Below are 19512 nucleotides of genomic sequence, written 5' to 3' on the forward strand. Positions count from 1 at the left end.
AGATGTAAAAGGAGCTGGTGAAGGTCAGAGCTGGGAAGCGTCAGGGTCAACATTTGAATCCCGTCTGTCTGCTCCAGCGCCCAGATCTTTCCGTCACCTGCTGCCCGAGTTCTTCCTCGATGGTACTATGGTCCCTTAAACATGCTTAATACTCAGCGACCGAGCCCAGATTACTGGGCATGGGACACACAGGGCCACCCATCACACCAAACCTGGGGCTTATCCGGAAGCTCCTTAAACCCCTCCCATTCCTCAGTCCCAGCCTCCTCTTCCTACGAGGCAGTTCCAGGACCCACTGGAGCATTTCAGAATCTCAGGGTTAAAGAAGACTTTAAAGACCCTGGAAGTGAACTAATGCCTGAGTCCTCGCGACAAGAGTCTGGACAGAGGCCGCTCCATTGTGTGAACATCTTCAGTGGCAGAACCAGCTGCTTGGGAGCTCTTTATCGTGAGATGGAGTGTGTTCTCTGTAATTCAGTCATTGGTCCTGATTCGTGTTGTTTTTGGCCTTCTCATCTCCAGCCTAAACATTCCCAGTTCCTCTTCCAAAAGCAGAAGAGAACCTGCCACGTGAGCAACGAGGAAGCAGAGAAGTGCACGCCTTTCCTGTGCCCTGGGCTGCCGGAGCCGAAGCGTCTGCCAGACTTGGCAGGGACGTGGGCCTGGGGAGACGACAGAGGCCAGACAAGGCCAGGCCTGCGGCCGCCTCCAAACTGACCACCTCTACCAGCCAGTATAGACGAGATGCAGGTAAATCCAGCACCGGATGTGTGACATGCAAAGGAAACTGCGTGGCCGCTGATGGGGACCAGCCAGGTGAGCTGCCTCAGATGACCTTCTGCGCTCAGGTGAAAGGTCCAAAGTCATGTCTCTTAGACCATTTAGCTGAGGACCACTCAGTCAGTGCAGTGAGGGAACAAGAGCAGACTGGGCAGAATTACGATAAACCAAACGCAGCTGGGAAGGAGATAAAAAAGAAGTTTCTCAGATTTGACAACAGCATTAAAAGCTGGGCACTTCCTCCAGCAAATGAGCTCCAAGCAGCTTCTTTTCCCCCTGGTTATTCAGGAACAAGAAAAGAGCCACGGAGGGACTTCCCTGGCAGTCGAGTGGTTAGGACTCTGCGCTTCCACTGCAGGGGACACGGTTTCCATACCTGGTTAGGCAACTAAAATCCCACATCCCACACAGCGCGGCCAAAATAAAAAAAAAAAGAAAGAAGAGAAAAGAGCCACATTGGGCACGATAATCGACCCATTCACTGTTCATCCATTTCCTCGGGTGGCGTGGACTGACTGCACCTGACATAGGCAAGGCATCGGGCCACGGGCGCCCGTGCAGCAGGACGGGTTCGCTCTGGGCCCCCTTCCCAAAGCCCACTCCTGCACAGTGCCTGATGCTTCTCTGTGTCTCTGCGGCAACCTCTTAGCTGTCCTGTGAGGAAGGCAGGGCACTGACCGCTAGCCCTGTCGAAAGGTGCTGGTGAGGACTGACTGTCTGGGCTCCCAGATATAACTTATGGCCGAGTCAGACCTTGGGCCTGGGATCTGGACCCTCGGCCTCTGCAGCCTTTGAGGTCAGACCAGCCTCACTGCCCAGGAGCATGAGTTTGGCCTTTCTGAGTCTCACCTGCTGTCACTGGAGTTTGCAGAGGGGAAGCCCTGTTCCGCTGAGCTCTGCGAGTTCCCAAAGGTCTGGCTGTTGCCTCTGTCCACGGACTGGCCTGTGCTCACCCCCAGACTGGTGCTGTCCGACATCGGGGTGGCTGTCTGGTCCACAGACACCTGTAGGAGATTTAAAAGTTAACACCAAAGGGAAAAAAAAAATCTTTCAGGCTATTCACATGCACGGTCCTACCCATTCCTCTCATTCCCAGTCCCCACTAGTCCCTGGTTGAGGAGCTAAAGGAGTCCAGGGACCACCCTGCTGGCGTGTGCCCCCTTCTATCGGAGCCAGTGTTGGGGGGGTATTCCTGTGCCCCAAACTGAGGCCACGGGAGGCCAAGGTGCACAGTGAACCCCTGGGACCAGGACCTGACTCAAACCACAAGATTTACACTAAAGAAAACCCCCACCAAGGGAGTAAAGAGTCAACATCATTCCTCAGGGCTGGGAGAAGGGAGAGAGCACGGTTAGAGACAAGCAGCTCTCCTGGCCCCCAGTCTTCCTCACTCGCACGTGTCGCAGGTGCAATCAGTCTTCCCATTTGCCCAGGTTCACAGCTCAGGTGCATCTGAAGCTCCCTTCTCCAGCTTCACCTCTAGAGGCCTCGTCCTGTGGCCTCCCCTCTGCCGACTCCCACGACCCCTCAGGCGTGCCTGCCCCACTGCCTGGCTCCCACTGACCCCCCAGCTCACACACACCCTACCTGTGAGCACTCCAGCTTCATCTTCCTAAAGGATAGCTCCAATCCCATCACTCCGTTACTCTGAAATCTTTCAAGCCTCCCCACGAGCTACCAAACTGAGAACCGACTCGCGGCACCGGAGCTCTGGCTCAAACTGCCCCATCCACGCTCACCCACGGCTCTGTTTCCAGCCGAGTCAACCCTGTGTGTTTAAAACTGTCTGTGTGCCCCACCAACCTGGGACGCCCCTTCCCCACCACCACAGGCTACAAACGCTGTGTTTCAAATGCTGCTCCCTTAGTGAAACATTCCCTGACTCACTCTGCCCCCATCCCCAAACAGAAACTGTCTCTCTACTTTGGGTCTCTGACCCCTGCCTGGGAGCTGCCAGGTTTTGCTTCACGTCATGGTTTTCTATCTGTCTCATTCCCTTTAAACGGCCTGGAGGGCAGGACTATGACCTGCCCACCTAGAGAGGCTGCACCCCACAGCAAAAATCTGGAGAGAACAGCAAACCTTCCAGAGCACTTCTGGAAAAATCTAAGACTCCTAGTCCCTCTTACATGGGGTTCTCGAGTACTTCCAGAATGGAGCCTTATATTATCAGATACTCTATTGGATGATAGAAAAATCACTCCTTCTAAAACAGGGTATCTCGGGACTTCCCTGGTGGCGCAGTGGTTAAGACTCCACACTCCCAATGCAGGGGCCCCGGGTTTGATCCCTAGCCAGGGAACTAGATCCCACATGCATGCTGCAACTAAGAGTTCACATGCCACAACTAAGGACCTGGAGAACCACAAGTAAGGAACCCACCTGCTGCAACTAAGACACAGCTCAACCAAATAAATAAACAGTAAAAAATAATAATAATAAAATAAATAAAACAGGGCATCTCAACCACGGCATTATCGCCGTTCGAGGCCAGATAAGCCTTTGTTGTGGGGACTGTCCTGTGCGTCCTCGGGTGCTGAGCAGCTCCCTGGCTCCTACTCACCAGATGCTAGTAATGAACCCCTCATCATCGCCCTCTGCTCCAGCTGTGACAAATAAAAATGTTTCCAGGTATTACCAATCGTCCCCTAGGAGACAAAATCACCCCTGGTTCTAAAAGAACCAATTTGCTCTCCTACATCAGGTTCAATGAACTGCCAAAAAAAAAAGGACCAGTAAGTCTTTGCCAGCACCCTAAATACTGAGAAATGCAGCAAGAAGCAGCTTGCAATTACCAGCCACCACCTGCCCCCAACCAGTAAGACTTAGGAATAGATGCTACACCGAAAAATTAAGTGAGAAGCTAACGGAGGGGACTAGACTCAGTTCTCAGGCACAGAAGCCTCTAGGTGCTGCCTCTCTGGTGGGGTCATCTCTCGTCTACTGCCCCTGAGAATTGCCCCACCAGCCTGAGCCAGGAAGTGGTTAAGAATTATCCTCTAAATCAGAAATTGGCAAATATTTTCTGTCAAGGACCAGATGGTAATTATTTTAGGCTTTGTGGGCTATAAAGCCTGTTGAAACTTATACAGTTTCTGTATAAGTGAAAAAGCACAAAAGCAGCCATCAATGATGTAAATGAAGGGGTGTGGCTTTGTCCTGATAAAACTTTATTGACAAAAGCAGATGGTGGGCCAGATCTGCCCCTCCCCTGCTCCATATCACACAACGTCCATCTTTCAAGAGGCTGCTCAGATGGGACTCCTCTGGTGGTCCAGTGGGTAAGACTCTGCACTCCCAATGCAGGGGGCCCAGGTTCAATCCCTGGTCGGAGAACTAGATCCCACACGCATGCCACAACTAAGAGCCTGCATGCTGCAACTAAACATGCCTCAGTGAAGATCCTGTGTGGCACAACTAAGACCCAGTGCAGCCTATATAAACGAATATTTAAAAAATAAAAAAATAAAAAAGAGGCCACAGAGAAAGGCATTTTGCTCAGATCTTAATACCAGGAAAAGTTATGCTTCTCCCCAACAACTGGTTTGTCTTTATCTCATGACCACTCTGAATCCTGGAACAGATGTTTCCCACTTTTCTTTGGCTACCAGGAAGTGCAGAGCTGAATTTAGCAGGAAACTCTAAGTACGTTATAAGACCTCGTAGGATGTCCTGTCTTATTTTTTCTTTTCCTGAATTTCCCCATCTAGTCACGTTTTTATTCTGGAGGTTGCATTTATTTCCATAATCCACCCGAAGAAACTTTTTGGAATAAGACCAGTGGGAAAAAGACAGACAAAGAGATGGACAGAACCGCCGTTGTCTCACACGGAGAGCTGAAAAGAGCCAATCAGAGGGAGGTGCTTGGTCTGGGATGGGTTTTGTCTTAGGAACCTCATTCAAAACCTTCCTTACAGAAGGACCCTATTAAACCTGTGCAGATGGGACCTTCCAGAGGTGAGTTTAATCTCCTGTCTCCTCTTTGGAGTGGGCTAGATTTAGTGACCTGCTTCCAGAGTATAGAAAGGGGAAACAGCAGCTTCACAGTGGAGACAGCTGGCAAGTACCACGTCACCAAGCGATGACGGTTCACGTCACCAATGATGTTGTGTGGACCTTGTGGACCTCCATGGGATGTGATGAGATGGGTACTTCACCTCTGAGGATTCTTTTCAAAAACCTATAACTCCCGTCTCGCCATGAGAAAAACATCAAACCAACCCAGATTTGGAGACTTTCTACAGGATATCTGGCCAGGACTCCTCCAGACCATCAAGGTCATTAAAAAAAAAAAAAAAAACCCAACCCAAATAACAAGAAAAGACTGAGAAAATGTCACAGACCAGAGGAGACTGGGGAGACATGGCAGCTAAATGCAACATGGTGCCCCGGATTGGACCCTGGAACAGAGAGGACGTTCACAGAAAAACCAGTGAAATCCAAATAAAGTTTGGCATTTAGTTAATTAAACAAACAAACCAACAACCGTCAGCAGCAACACCAACCCCTTCTCCTCCCACCTTCCCACAGGCCCAAAGCTGTGGGAGAAGCTGAGGGAGGGGCCTTTCCCAAGGACGCCTCTGAGATGAGCATCAACCACAACACGTGCCCGCATGGCCCCCAACCCCATGCCTGTCAGAGCCCTGCTTGCTCCTGCTGGAGGACAACCAGCCACCAGGACACAGCAGGACCCGCCAGCCCAGCCCTCAGCTGTGCATTGAGGCCAGTGTCCCACCTGGAGACGAGGTGGGTTAAGCAGGGCTCCTGGCCTCCAGCCACCCAGCACCATCCGGGCACAGAGAGGCCTTGTAAAAGCACTCATGACAGAATCCCATATACCTTGCAGAGCTGGAGAATAACCTCAGTCCCACAGCCAGGATGTTTTCCAAGGTTTATATCATCAGAGAAGGAAGGAATATCACCCCTCATCAAAACCCTCCCCTGAAGTTTGCGACTGACATGTACACACTGTTATATTTAAAATAGATAACCAACAAGGACCTATTGAATAGCACAGGGAACTCTGCTCAATATTATGTAACAACCTAAATGGGAAAAGAATTTGAAAAAGAAACAAACAAAAAAAAAACCCCAAAAAACAAACTTCCCCTGCCCTCATGGTGCTCACCCTCTGGGGGTGAGGAGGGGGGAACAGACATCAAACAAGCAACATCCACAGGGTGTCGTGTTCATCCCTGTATCTCCCACGGCACTCAGCACAGCTCAATTTAATTTCATGTCAGTACAGAGCGCTCCCTTACTACATCTTACATGGGATCGTTTTTTTTTTAATGGTGGGTAACATAAACTCCTCATCTCTGTTTGCTGTTTCCAATTCCAGGAACTTATCCACTTCTGTTCTTCCAGTGAATTCCACCACGTGAACCTGTGTGGAGTATTATAGGATGTATAAAACAATTCTCTCCCGCTCTGTTGATTTTTCTTAGGTTAAGTTCTAATCTAAGTCTGAAGCTTTTCACAAGAGGGTCTATTGTTAAAAAGTAAAAGGTTAAAAACTCCAACCGGAGTCTGTTTTAATCCACAAGGACAGGTTGCCTCCTACGGATGGTGATTGCTGGATTAGGACTCAGAGGCCCCAATGGGGACCTGCCCAGGGTCACGCTTTCACTGGGAAGAGCCCAGCACAGACCCAAGATGCCCTCTGGCCTCCCAAGAAAGGGAAGACACCAGTGTGAACTACAGAACAGTGGAGGGGCTCTGCCACTTGCTAGTTCCGGGCCCTTTGACCAGGCAACATATTTAAGCCTCAGTTTCTTCATCTGGAAAATGGGGTGATAATACATGTACCTCACGGACTCACAGGCTGTTTGCAAAGCCCTTTGCACAGTAGCTGGCGGAGCAGGTCCTCAATCCATGTTGGTTTTCTCACTTCCACCAAATAAGGGTTCCTAAACCTTTGCCCCGAACCTCCCACATCTGTCCTCCTGAGCCTGCCCTGCTCTGCATAAACCCTCTCCTCCCTTTCAAATCTCTGTGACCAGGTCAATCACATATACTCAGGGGCCTCAATAAAGGGCAGGGAGCCCAGGTTCTCTTCACCAAGATCTGTCAGCACAGCAATGACCGATGCTAATTATGGGGTGGGGGTAATGAATCAAGCATCTTGGTCTTGATTTAAATCCCAGCTCAACCCTGTACTGTGTGAAGCACAAGTTCTTTGGCCCTCAATTTCTCCATCTGTAGAACTGGGATAAAACTTCTGCTTAACTCATAGGCTACGCTGTGAGGATGAGATGAAATAATACCATGAGCCTGGCACATAGTAAGTGAAGAGTTTTAAGGCTTGGAAGCCCCTTGAGATGGGTCCAAACCCTTTATGTGACACGCGAGTTCAGGACAGTCCAGAGGCAAGCTGCCCAGGGACGCACACCCTCAGTCTATGACAAAGCACGTGCCTGGTAGTAATTGCTTGCTCTGTTTTTCACCACTTCCTGCCGCACTGCTATAAATTTATCTGCTTGTACTAGGAAGAAAAAAATAAGAGTTCTGTCCTTAAGTCAGCATGTATCATGTTGCTTATGTCATATGGCCAAAAACACCTAAATAGGAAGATGCTGCCCCGTGGCCAAGAGTCAGTGGCAACACATGACAAAGACGGGAACACATTAAGCCACACGTGCCAGCGTGTTTTCTGACGTTAATCTCCTCATCCCCCTGTGTCACCACAAACACCAAGAAAGGAAATGCACCTCTGAGACTGAATTCAGTTTCAACTGCCCCTCAAACTCGGCTTCGGCCCAATTCCACGCGTTCAGAGCCGAGCTGAAGGCCAGGTCGCGGCTTCTGCGACGGACAGGCATGCACGGGCCTCGGGGCCCTGGGGTTGGACTGACCTGCGGGTAGAAGGTGGATGATGCTGTGCGTGGGCTGCGGACAAACTCCATAAAGAAGGCCCCGTCCTGAGGTCAGAGCGGCAGGAAGCGGCAGCAGGTGCGAGGGGGCGGAGGGACGGAACGTGGCCCAGCAGCGAACCATCGGGGAAGGAGCGGGGGACGAGAGCAAAAAACAAAACAAGGAGGGAAGGAGAGAAAGAAGGGCACATGAGGGGAAAGGGAAAAAAAAAAAGAGAGGGAGAGAGAGAGAGAAAGAGAGAGAGATCCACCCAGGAGGAAAATATCCAAATGCAAAGCATTAGCAGAAACTCACACCTTCCTGGGCAGAATATCCCAGTGGGGTGGGAGCCAGCACCTGGGGGAGAAGGTGTGTCCAAGCGCCTCAGATCTCATCAGAGCCTGGCTTGGCTGCTTGCGTCCTCCCACATAGCTCTGAACATCCTCAGACCTATGCCGAAGGGAGGAGAAGGCCGCAGGGCAGCTTGCAGAGGGGCGCATGGGGCAGGATTGGGGGCAGCGTCCTGGCCTCCCGCCTGGCTGGGTGACCAGGAGGCCTCTGGGAGACGCACGGAGGCCTGACGTTTGCGTTTCCGCCTGTAACATGGCAGCCAGATGGGAGAAGAGGATTCACTGCAGGAGAAGTTTTTTGTTTTTTGTTTTTTATTTTCTATATAGATCATATATTGAAAGTGATGGTATTTTGGATACATTATGCAGGAAAAGTTCTTGTTTAATTTTCTGAGCAACCTGGGGACACAGGAGCAGCAATACCTTCTCCCCCACTGGTTGTGTAACAAAATCATATGCAGTCCCCGGGAGGGGCTCCTGAAGCAGCCTTCCCCTCCCCACCCTATTCTTGTGGGGTTCAAGCTGCCGTGTACTTGAAACATAAATGACAGAGAGAACTTTTCCAAAGACCCACTCCCTCCCTCTTTCTTAAGGTCAAGAAGTGTCCTCTTGTCCCTTCAAAATCTTTTTACTTTTTATGCTTTATTATCACTGAAATTCGGAAATGCCACTTGATACACCTGAAGGTCCCTGCTTTCCTAAAACTTTTTAAATTCTAAAAGTAGAATCACTGAAGTATTTCGGTGTCCATTTTACCAAGACTGCTGCCACGCCCATCAGCCACTACGAGCTCAAGTAACAAGCTGAGGAAATGCATGTCTGCGGAGATGCACACTTGGGTACCCTCTACGCATCCTGACACAGCTGCTGCCTGGAGAGTGCTGGGCCATCTCCTAACACCTCTGCTTCTCCTGGACCACTTGGGAATCTACACCCAGCAGACCGATGGCTATCCACATGGATTTCAGTGTCCAGCTGGAAGATGAAGGGAGTGTTCTAGACCACGATCTCCTATTTGGCTGTTGGTGTATTTTAACCATAATGCTTGTGGTTCTGTAATTTCTGTACTTCTCAGTACTGTCCCCCGCACTGTTTCTAATCCTCAAAGACAGCAGTGGGTGGACGTAACAGCTAGTGAACAGCACACAGGCACTTGTGTGTTCTCACGTTCTATTTGCGTCCCTTCTCTGCCAGAACATACAGAAGCAGAGGTGCTAACGCTGCTGAGATGATGTACCCATGAGTGAGGACAGGTGAAAAGACTTTCTTCACCAACAGGTCATTCTTGACGCACAGACTATCCTTGAGACTGTACCTAGAGTCACTGCCTTAGAGCTGGGTTTGCGGAAACGACAGCCTATAGCCTAATCCAGTCACCTGGTTATTCCAGCCTGTGAGCTGAGAACCATTAAGATTTTAAATGGTTACAGAAGAGCCCACACAATAGCCTTGATCTTCCCTCTCAGCCCACAAAGTCTAAAATATTTATTGAGGCTTGCTGTCTCTGGCCTATGGATGCTACACACTGCCTGCAGCCTCAGTTGCTACTTTTTCTCAGATTTTAATCCCTCCATCCTAGAAGTCTAATTCTAGGAACTTACCCTGTAGAAACAATCAGAGATGTGATCAAATAATTATGTGCAAGGATGTTTGCAGTATTACTTGTAATTTTGATACACTGCAGAATAACTATACAAACTTATGGAATGATTGCCAAAAACTATTTTTAAAAATCTGAAACCACCTTTTTTAACAAAAAATGAAGTTATTAACAAAGGTCTAATCATATGATGAACTATTATATAGTTATTTTTTAAAATCAAACTTTGGAGAAATAATGACATGGGGAAATTTTCACGATGTGAAAGTAAAATAAATAAATATGCAGATGGATATACAAGTTGACCACAATGCTGAAAAATAAAATACATCTATTGAATCTCCTTCATTTCCGAGTGAGAGAGACCAGGTAAGAGAATGTGTGGCCAGCTCACCCTGCCACATCAGAACGATATCAGATTCTGAATTTCCAAGGAGAAGGAGTTGGCAGAGACACATCTATTGGTCTTAAAAGCTACAACAAGCCTGACCTGTGGAGCTTTTAGCTCCTCTACTGTACTTGCTATTCCGTATAGAGGCCAAAGCCTCAGGTTTTGGTTTCCGTCTCCCAGGATGCTCCCGTCTGACTACTTAGAAGTCTAAGCAAACTGATGGGAATTTCATTCACCAAACAGTGAGCTCTCCCAGAAGCCGCTTCAGTCATTTTCTACCTCCCTCCCGCCACCAGGAGGGCTGAAGATGGGGCTGAAAGAAAACCAGAGGCCAGTGTCACAGCTTGAGCCAGATCTCAGATAGAGTTTAGCTTGACTGATTTACACCCGCTTTCATCTAGCAGTTAGCGTCCTTACAACCGTGAGCAGGCAAGTCCCTGCATCAAAATAGCAGTGCTGTAAAGGGTTCCTCCAAATCCTCAGCACACTTAGTCCTGGACTCATGGGCTGCGTTACCCTCCATACCGGGTCCCTGAGCGCACACGCCAGCCGCCCGCCGGAGGGGCTCCTTTACCTTTCGTGGGCTGTCCACATAGGTGGGAGTCATGGCTACGCCGCTGCTCTCGGCTGGGGGTGCGGAGCTCTTGCCCCCATGCACCGCCGCCTGCTGTTCTCCCAGGCACCTGCAAGGGGGGAAAACACAGGGCGGTCCTTGCTCAGAGCCCCCTGGGGAAGGACCCACGTTAACCACAACGAAGCGAAGGCAGCTCTGTTGCCAGCACCTTCGAAACACGCTCTTCCGCTTTGTTAATCCTCAGGCCCTACGTGGTGCCCTTAATTTCATTCATTGTCCTGAACAATCACCAGCTGCCACGGAAAATCAGAAAACAGCTCAATTTTGAAAGCCTCTTGGCAGCACCTGGGCTTATGTATTACTTTGAAAAGGCAAGTGACATGGTTTGAGTGACTCTGTCCATGAACACCATTTTTTTTTAACTCTCTGGGAGAAACTTTTTCTCAGTTTTTATTAAATATATCAGCAGAAGCACATTCTGAACGTTAGGGCTGCGTTACCATTCCGCATTAACTAAACAGGGTGAAATGTGTCGACTCTTTATACATTTTGAAGATCCGTTAATCTTGCAAATGCACACACTTGAGCCCTCCCCACCCCCCAAAAAATGCCACACACTAATCTAACAGGCATTTATCTCAGACACAAGACAACTATGGTTTTCTTATGACATCTCCTCCCATCTCAGTTCTGGTATCCATAAATGCCTACTTTCACATATATTTTCCTAATTTTTTTTTCCGTACTAAGATAAGCCATGAACTATGGTAACTTAAATGCTACCCCCAAATTAGACTGTTTTAATATACCACTGAATTTTTATTTGGTAAGTTCCAGGAGGCTCACATTACAGTCTAAAGTGCTTCATTGTTACCATAACACACACTTCTCATGGTGGGAACTTCGAGGCGCCACCCAGACCCTCTGCCGTGGCCCTGCTGACACGGGAGCTGGGCATGTTGTCCCCCTCCAGAGACGGCCCAGCTGCAGAGCCCGAGCCCCTCCCTGGGCTGCCTGTGGACAGTGAACCATCACCAAGGGGTGTAAAGGCCTGGCCCTGTTGGTCCAACCCGGCTCATCTCCAAATGTGGCTCTAGCTCCAGGGCTTGAGGGAGTTGCTCGAGGCCATCACTGGGCTTTCCTGCATCTCAGCTTCTCCCTCTGTCCCCTCCGCCGTCCGCCCCCTCCCTCCCACGGGGGCTGAGCCCACGACTAAATTCTGTCTCCATCCGTTTCCCCGGGAAGCCAATTTGTGACATTTCCCTCATCTTAAATCCTGACACATCTCTTACTGATGGTGAAGTAACCTCATATCGGAGATTAAAAATCAGTTTCCATAGTAACCTGTTACACTCTCTCTTTTTGGTTTTTGTCATGGAAAATTTTCAAACCCATATGAAAATAAGGAGGATAATGTAATCGAACTCTTATCTACCTGGACCCCAGAATTATTTATTGATAGAGCCAATCTTGTTTCATCTATCCCTATCCACCCGATTATTTGGAAGCAAAACTCACACATGCTATTACTTCATCTATAAACACTTCAGTATATATTGTATCTTTAAAAGATTTTAGGACTTCCCTGATGGCTCAGTGGCTAAGAATCTGCCTGCCAATGCAGGGGACATGGGTTCAATCCCTGGTCCAGGAAGATCCCACATGCCAGAGAGCAACTAAGCCCGTGTGCCACAACTACAGAGCCTGCATTCTAGAGCCCGCGAGCCACAACTACTGAAGCCGGTGCACCTAGATCCCGTGCTCTGCAACAAGAGAAGCCACCGCAATGAGAAGCCCACGCACTGCAACTAGAGAAAGCCCACATGCAGCAACGAAGATCCAAATATAATAAATAAATTTTTTTAAAAAATGATTTTACTGTGTTTGTTCAAAACAGGATTCAGTTAAAATCCCTACAATGCAGTCAGTTATGTCTCTCAAGTATTCTTTAAGCTAAAAGCTCCACTCATCCCTCCATCTCCCTGCAATTTATTTGTGGAAGAAAGTAGCTCACTCGCCCTGTAAATTTACAGTCTGGATATGCTGATCCCCTTTACTGTTTACCGTGTTCCTCTGCGCCCCATACTTCCTGAGCACTAGAAATTATATTTAGAGGTTTGAGCACATTTAGGTTTGATGGGGCAGTAATTCTTCCTCAGTGTGTTGTGTGCTTCTACGTGGAGGCCCACAGCATCTGGCAATGTGAGCGGTCACTGGTGATCTCTGCTAGGTCCGTGAGCGCATCAGAGCCCACATGTGGTAATGTTCCAGTGCTCCTTCTGGACCCATTAGCTGGAATATCAGAGAGAGACGCCTCCTGCACCAATCACTTGGGTACTCTGAGGTGTAATTCATATAAGAAAAGCAGACTAAGAGCCTGACTCTGCCTGGTCCACGTACAGAGCACTGTCTCTGTACCACATCGTGGTGTGTTCCTCTGGGCCTCATCCGCAAACACACACTGGGACGCTCTCCTGCGCCTCCTGGGGGCTGTGGCCTAGACCGTGGCTGGGACGGTGGTGGCAGGAAGCCTTGGTTGCCCCCCAGGGTCCCCTCGTCTGATGCACATGACAACCCCCATGTACTGAGCTGCCATCTATGTGCTGACCCGTGGACTAGGAGTCGGGGATTCAGAGACAAGTAGGACCCGTCCTTGCCCTCAGAGGTTCCTTGTCTCACAGTTCAGGAGAGGGGATGTCACAAAAGGACTAACTATACTGTACAAGCCCACACGTGAGAACACGCATGGGGCACGCTACCTTCTTCCCAGAGGCTGCGACAATTGCTACGTGGGCTCTCTCCCCGCTCTGACTCCCTGACATCAGTTTATCCCCATCTAACAGGAGCCGCAGAGCTGCGGACTGGCACCTGCAGCCCAGACTGCCCACAGCCACGCTCCTGGGACCTCTGCCTCCCACGAGAGCCTGACAACAGGTGCACATCTCCAGGTAAAGACCCAGGGGAAATGGAGGAAACAGACACGCGTGGTAAGATGACAGGACTACGGGTGAAACTTCTGAAACTCTTCTTCGTATGGCTGTAACAGTTTTCCATAATAAAATTGGATCTGCTTGGTGTAGCAAAACAATAAAGAAAAACACAAAGTAAAAAATGCTGTGTGAGCAAACGTCATGTAAAGGTCTCGCTCCCTCTGCTCGGCCTCCGGCTCTGAGAAGTCACACCACATCACCCAGGAGCGGTCATCTGTCCTGCCTCCTGCTGTGGGGTCAGCTGAGTTCCCCACACACACCCAGGGACACTACCACCCCAAAGTACCTGTCCTCTTCAAGTCTGAGCAGAAAGAGGCTCCTTGGGGTGCACTGAACGATGACTCACTGACACATTAAAATAAGATTCCCCTGCACCCAACTTCACACCCCTCCCAGCAACATATGTTCCTTGTTCTTTTTTCCAGCAGGAAAGGTCTGTGATTAGCTACAGGGACAACCTGCCAGGTGGAGTTCTGGGGTCTTTCCTTGGTCAGATAAAGGTATTTTCTGGAGGCCCCAGCGCCCTCAGTAATGAGCCCGACCTACCCCAGCTCTCCTCCTCTCATCTGCTCCCCTGTCACCATGGCCACGCTCTTCCCTTCTCTCTCTGCATCCCTTCCTCTCCATCCCATCCTCACCCTCTAGCCTCTTCTGCCTCTTGCCTGGACTAGTGAGGCCTCTGCCTCCTGGGCCCACCCACCAGGCCTTCCTGTACGCAGGACCCATTTCTGCAAACACCACTTCTGCCAAAAATGCTGAATGAATATTACATGATATTAAGGAACTGCTGTGACTTTTTAGGTAAATTATGGTATTACAGTTTTGTTTTAGGAGTACTTATCTTTCAGAGATGCACACTGAAATATTATAGACAAAGGGGTGTGATGTCTGGGATTTCATAAGAAATAAAAAGGAAGATGTGAGCAAGCAGGATATAAATGAAACAAGATTGGCTGTGAGTTGATAATCATTGAAGCTGGGTGATGGGTAAACAGGGATTTATTATACGAGTCTACTTTTTTTTAATCTGTTTGAAATTTTCCATTAAAATAAACTTTCAAAGAGTCGCTCTTGCTATGAGAATGTGTAAGAACAGCCTGGAATCCGATTTCCCATGCTGTCTTTGCAACTGCATCTCCCACTGGGCCTCGGACTCACTCATGTTACCTTCTGAAAGCTTAACATATTTGGGCTCCTGTGGGCATGGCACGGACCCCCTCACCAGACAGACACCAGGAAGTACAGCAGGGATCTGATCTGCCTGGAAGGCTGGAGGGGGCAGGGAAGGCCTCCCAGAGTAGGTCCCACCTGCTCGTGGCAATGTTTTCCCCTTTTCCCCAAGTCCTCCCCCTACCCCCCATATAAATGCATCCCTTTCTACAAGGACATCTTAAATCCTACCTCCTGTGACACTGTCCCTGCCCTCCCAAAGCAAGATGTGGTCCCATGGGGGTCCTAAGAGCTGCAGCACCTACTGTTTACAAAGGGACCACACACTCAAATGCCTAGAGAAGCTGGTCAGGTGGCCCTTGTCTGAGGGGCCAAGACAAGTTCAAGAGCAGACGGCGTGCTGGTTCTACAGTAAACCAGGGGCAGTAGTCCACCTAAAGTGCCAGCCCATCGTGGCTGGGCTTGAACGTGGACCCAGTGGTAACTGAGCCTCCACCACTTCGAGCAAAGTTGGATTTTACATATTACCCATAATATAATTTTGTATTACATTATCTATATTTTTTATACAATATAACCATGTTATATATTTTTTCATGTAAGAATTCATTAAGAAATCAAGATTTTTATATGAAATCTTCAAACGAAAAAAATTTGGCTCAAATATTTAAAAAGTATTTTGTGTTTTTAGGGCAATGTTAACTACTCTATAACGGTGGCTACATGTCATTATAAGTTTGTCTAAACCCATAGAATGTGCAACACCAAGAGTGAACCCTGATGTAAATAAACTGTGCTCTTTGGGTGACTACGATGTGTTAATGCAGGTCCATCGATTGTAACAAATGTACGGTTCAGTGAGGGATGTGGATAATGTGCAGGGACAGGGTGTAGATGGGAACTCTCTGTACCTTCCGTTCAATTTTGCCTTGAACCTAAAACTGCCCTAAAAAAGAAAGTCTATTAAAAATACAAAACAAACAAAAGACCAACCAACCAAATAAAAAACCACCTTGTGGACCAAACCAACTGTATCTGTAGTTCAAATCAAGTCCCAGACTGCAAGTTTTTAACTTCTGACCTACTTCATGACATTCGACACTTACCAGGTATTAACCTAGCTTTCTTTTCACATATGTGTCTTTTTGTCAGTTACTGGCTCCTTGGTAGACAGAAGTCACATTTCACAGCACTGGGGCCTGGGGGATGGGAACGAGTCTCTGTCCACCAGGTACTTACTTCTGAGTGGCTTCCATTTCCAGCAGGGCAGACAGAGCTGAGGTTCCCTTCTTCCCAACCGGGGGGCCGGTCGACTCGAGGGAGTGGGTAGGGATGGGCCCAGCCATCTGCAAGCCTTTCATGGCGGCCCCTTTCTAAAGCACAGAGGAGGAGGCAGGCCATCAGATGCTGCTGCGTCTGCTGTGCCTCAGGCTCTGGGGGCCCATCAGTGCAGTTAGGGAAGACGGGGTCTCAGGATCAGGAAATGCCAGGAAATGGCTTTTTGCTTGAACTGAAGGTCCCAAATAGCTGTGGACTCAAAACACACTGCCTCCTTGAGGCGGTTTACGTATAGCATCTCATTTTATTCTCAATCAACGGCTCAAGGATTTCCTTGTAAATAACATCACATCTAATTTATGGAAAAAGAAGCTAAGTCTCAGAGAAGTGAAGTAACTTATCCCAAATCGCACTGCAGCTGGAATTCAAACTCCAGTTAACTGACTTCAAAACCAAGGTTCTGGGCTTCCTTGGTGGCGCAGGGGTTGAGTCCACCTGCCGATGCAGGGGACATGGGTTCGTGCCCCGGTCCGGGAAGATCCCACATGCCACAGAGCGGCTGGGCCCGTGGGCCATGGACGCTGAGTCTGCGCGTCCGGAGCCTGTGCTCCGCAACGGGAGAGGCCACAACAGTGAGAGGCCCGCGTACCGCAAAAAAAAAAAAAAAAAAAAAAAAAAAAAACTAAGGTTCTTTCCACTTCATAAGCTCTCCCAGAAATGATGCAGCGTACGAGAGGCAGCTGGCCTGGGTTAAAGAACACTGAACTTGAGGTTAAAAACAAAAAATAAAAACATGGCTGATGATGGAACACTACTCAGCAATGGAAAGGAATGAACCGTGGATTTCAGCGACAAGTTGGATGAACCCCAAAGGCATTATGCTGAGTGGAAGAAAGCAGCCTCGAAAGGTTACGTATCGTATGATTTCACTTATAGGATATTTGGAAAAGACAACAGTATAGTGATGGAGGACAGACCAGTGGCTGCCAGGGGTTAGAGATGGGGGGACAGTGTGACTCTAAAGGGTAGTGTGAGAGTTTTTTTGCACTGATGGAACTATTCCATGTCCTGCTTGTGGTGGGGGGGTGGTTATGTGAATCTATACATTTGTAAAATTCACAGAGCTGTTATGTGTACACACACACATACACACACACACACACACACACACACACACACACACACACACTCTGAAATCACCCCAGATCAGCCCTTTATTAGCTTGGTGTCCTCAGACACATCCCATCACCCCCACGAGCCTCAGCGTCCTCACTGGGGAGTGAGCGGTTGAATGAAGGCCCAAGGGTGCAGGAAACACTACAAGTGACATTGCTGCTGTCACCCTCTTGAGCGAGTTTCTATCCAGCAATCCAGCACCAGCAATCCAGTCACATAAGCAACTGTGCCTGACGCCGGGTCCCCAGTGGGGAGCTCACAGAGGACTGTATCCTCGGGTCAGATGCGTGGCCCCAGCCCGGTGGCTGGCTGTGTACCCTGCTCCACCCTGCTCTGGAGGAGAACCCACTTCTTTGGACTGAAGATAAATGCTGGGCAGCTGTGGAGTAAAGAAACTGGCCGGCGAGAGGCCTCAGACACAGGAGGAGATGGTCCCTGCATCCCAGACCGGGCCCAGCCCCCAAGGGGTCTGTGGTGCCTCACCCGCATCATGCGATCGGAGCGGTGCCGCCGGCGGATCCGGTTTAGGCCCTCCACGAATCGGATGAAGCCATCCAGGAGCTGCCACTCCTCCTCGTCTGCCCGAGGCCTGTCCCCGTAGATGTCACAGTGGGCCTCGCCCTCCGTGATGCGCTTGGTGGCGGTGACACAGGCTGGCAGCAGCAGGAAGCGGGTCCTCCAGAACTTCAGAGACTCAATTAAGCTACAGAGGGCCAGAGGGGAAAAGGGGTGGTGGTGAGAAAAAGTAGATGATAAAAGCACCCCAGTAAGCATCTCATCTCAACACCCACGCCCCCGGGAGTGAGTGTGCAAGCGTCCATCTGCCCAGGAGCACGTGCTCATCTGATGCTGCATTTCACGCAGGCTGAGAGGGAAGAACTCCAAGGCTGCTTTTACTTTCTATCCCAGAGACGTCAGAATGCTTCTGTGCACCCAGGCCCAGTGCCACTGTGGCCTTTTATCATCACAACCATAAATCATGCATAAAAATGAAAAATTGAAAACAAGATGTCACAGGGAATTCCCTGGTGGTCCACTGGTTAGGACTCGGCACTTCCACTGCTGTGCGCCCAGGTTCAATCCCTGGTCAGGGAACTAAGATCCTGCATGCCTCGTAGCATGGCCAAAAAAATAAAATAAAATAAAATAAAAACAAGACGTCACAAAGCTTTTATATATAGAATGGATAAACAACAAGGTCCTACTGTATAGCACAGAGAACTATATTCAATATCCTATGATAATAAAAAAACAGTGAAATAATGCTATTTGCAGGGATATGGATGGCCCTAGAGATAGTCATACTGAATGAAGTAAGTCAGAGAAAGACAAATATCATATGATATCACTTATATGTGGAATCTAAAAAAAAAAAATGGTACAAATAGACCTATTTATAAAATAGAAATTGAGTCACAGATGTAGAAAACAAACTTATGGTTACCAAGGGGGAAAGGGGCGGGGAGGGACAAATTGGGAGACTGGGATTGACATATACACACTACTATATATAAAACAGATAACTAATAAGAACCTACTATGTAGCACAGGGAACTCTATTCAGTACTCTGTAATGACCTACATGGGAATAGAATCTAAAAAAGAGTGGGTATATGTATATGTATAACTGATTCACTTTGCTGTACAGCAGAAGCTAACACACATTGTAAATCAACTATGCTCCAATAAAAAGAAAGAAAAAATCTATATTTATATGAAACCATCACATTGTACACCTTAAATATGTACAATTTTTGTCAGTTATACCTCAATAAAGCTGAAAAACGATTTTTAAAAAGTCCTATGATAAACCATAATGGAAAAGAATACAAAAAGAAAAGAATGTATATATGTGTATAATGGAACCACTTTGCTCCACAGCAGAAATTAACACAACATTGTAAATCAACTAGACTTCAATTAAAAAAAAAAAAGATGTCACAAGCAGTCAGGAAAATGTGAAGAGCACTGACATTCCACCAAAGAGCACATTTTGGGACTTCCCTTGTGGCACAGTGGTTAAAACTCCGCACTCCCATTGCAGGGACCCAGGTTCGATCCCTGGTCAGGGAACTAGATCCCACATGCATGCCGCAACTAAGAGTTCACATGCCACAACTAAGGAGACTGTGTGTGGCAACTATGGACCCAGAGAGCCACAACTAAGGAGCTCATGTGCTACAACTAAAGAAGCCCGTCTGCTGCAACTAAGGAGCCCATGAGCCACAACTAAGGAGCCCACCTGCTGCAACTAAGAGCCGGTGCAACCAAATAAATAAATAAATATTTTTTAAAGAAAGAGCACATCTTCACCAGGTTTTTTGCTGTTGTTTGCTGTTTCATGCGGTAAA

General features: G+C 48.5%; 1 protein-coding gene across 7 annotated transcripts in view; it reads right to left on the reverse strand.

Moving 5' to 3' along the window:
• The window catches only part of DEPDC5 (DEP domain containing 5, GATOR1 subcomplex subunit), a 92907-nt gene that overhangs the window by 17899 nt on the left and 55496 nt on the right, over nucleotides 1-19512 (reverse strand). For 3 of the 7 annotated variants that reach the window (XM_032602790.1, XM_032602789.1, XM_032602794.1), the window contains 5 exons: nucleotides 17645-17864; nucleotides 15947-16080; nucleotides 10548-10656; nucleotides 7491-7634; nucleotides 1630-1784 (listed from right to left, as the gene is read on the reverse strand). In XM_032602790.1, the coding sequence (XP_032458681.1) occupies nucleotides 1630-1784; nucleotides 7491-7634; nucleotides 10548-10656; nucleotides 15947-16080; nucleotides 17645-17864 (762 nt within the window). Of the gene's footprint in view, nucleotides 1-1629; nucleotides 1785-7490; nucleotides 7701-8038; nucleotides 8083-10547; nucleotides 10657-15946; nucleotides 16081-17644; nucleotides 17865-19512 lie in introns of those variants that run through there. The other 4 variants (XM_032602792.1, XM_032602793.1, XM_032602791.1 and 1 more) reach the window with 3 other exon arrangements.

The sequence above is a fragment of the Phocoena sinus genome, chromosome 14, assembly GCF_008692025.1.
Source record: "Phocoena sinus isolate mPhoSin1 chromosome 14, mPhoSin1.pri, whole genome shotgun sequence".
Classification (NCBI taxonomy): Eukaryota; Metazoa; Chordata; class Mammalia; order Artiodactyla; family Phocoenidae; genus Phocoena; species Phocoena sinus.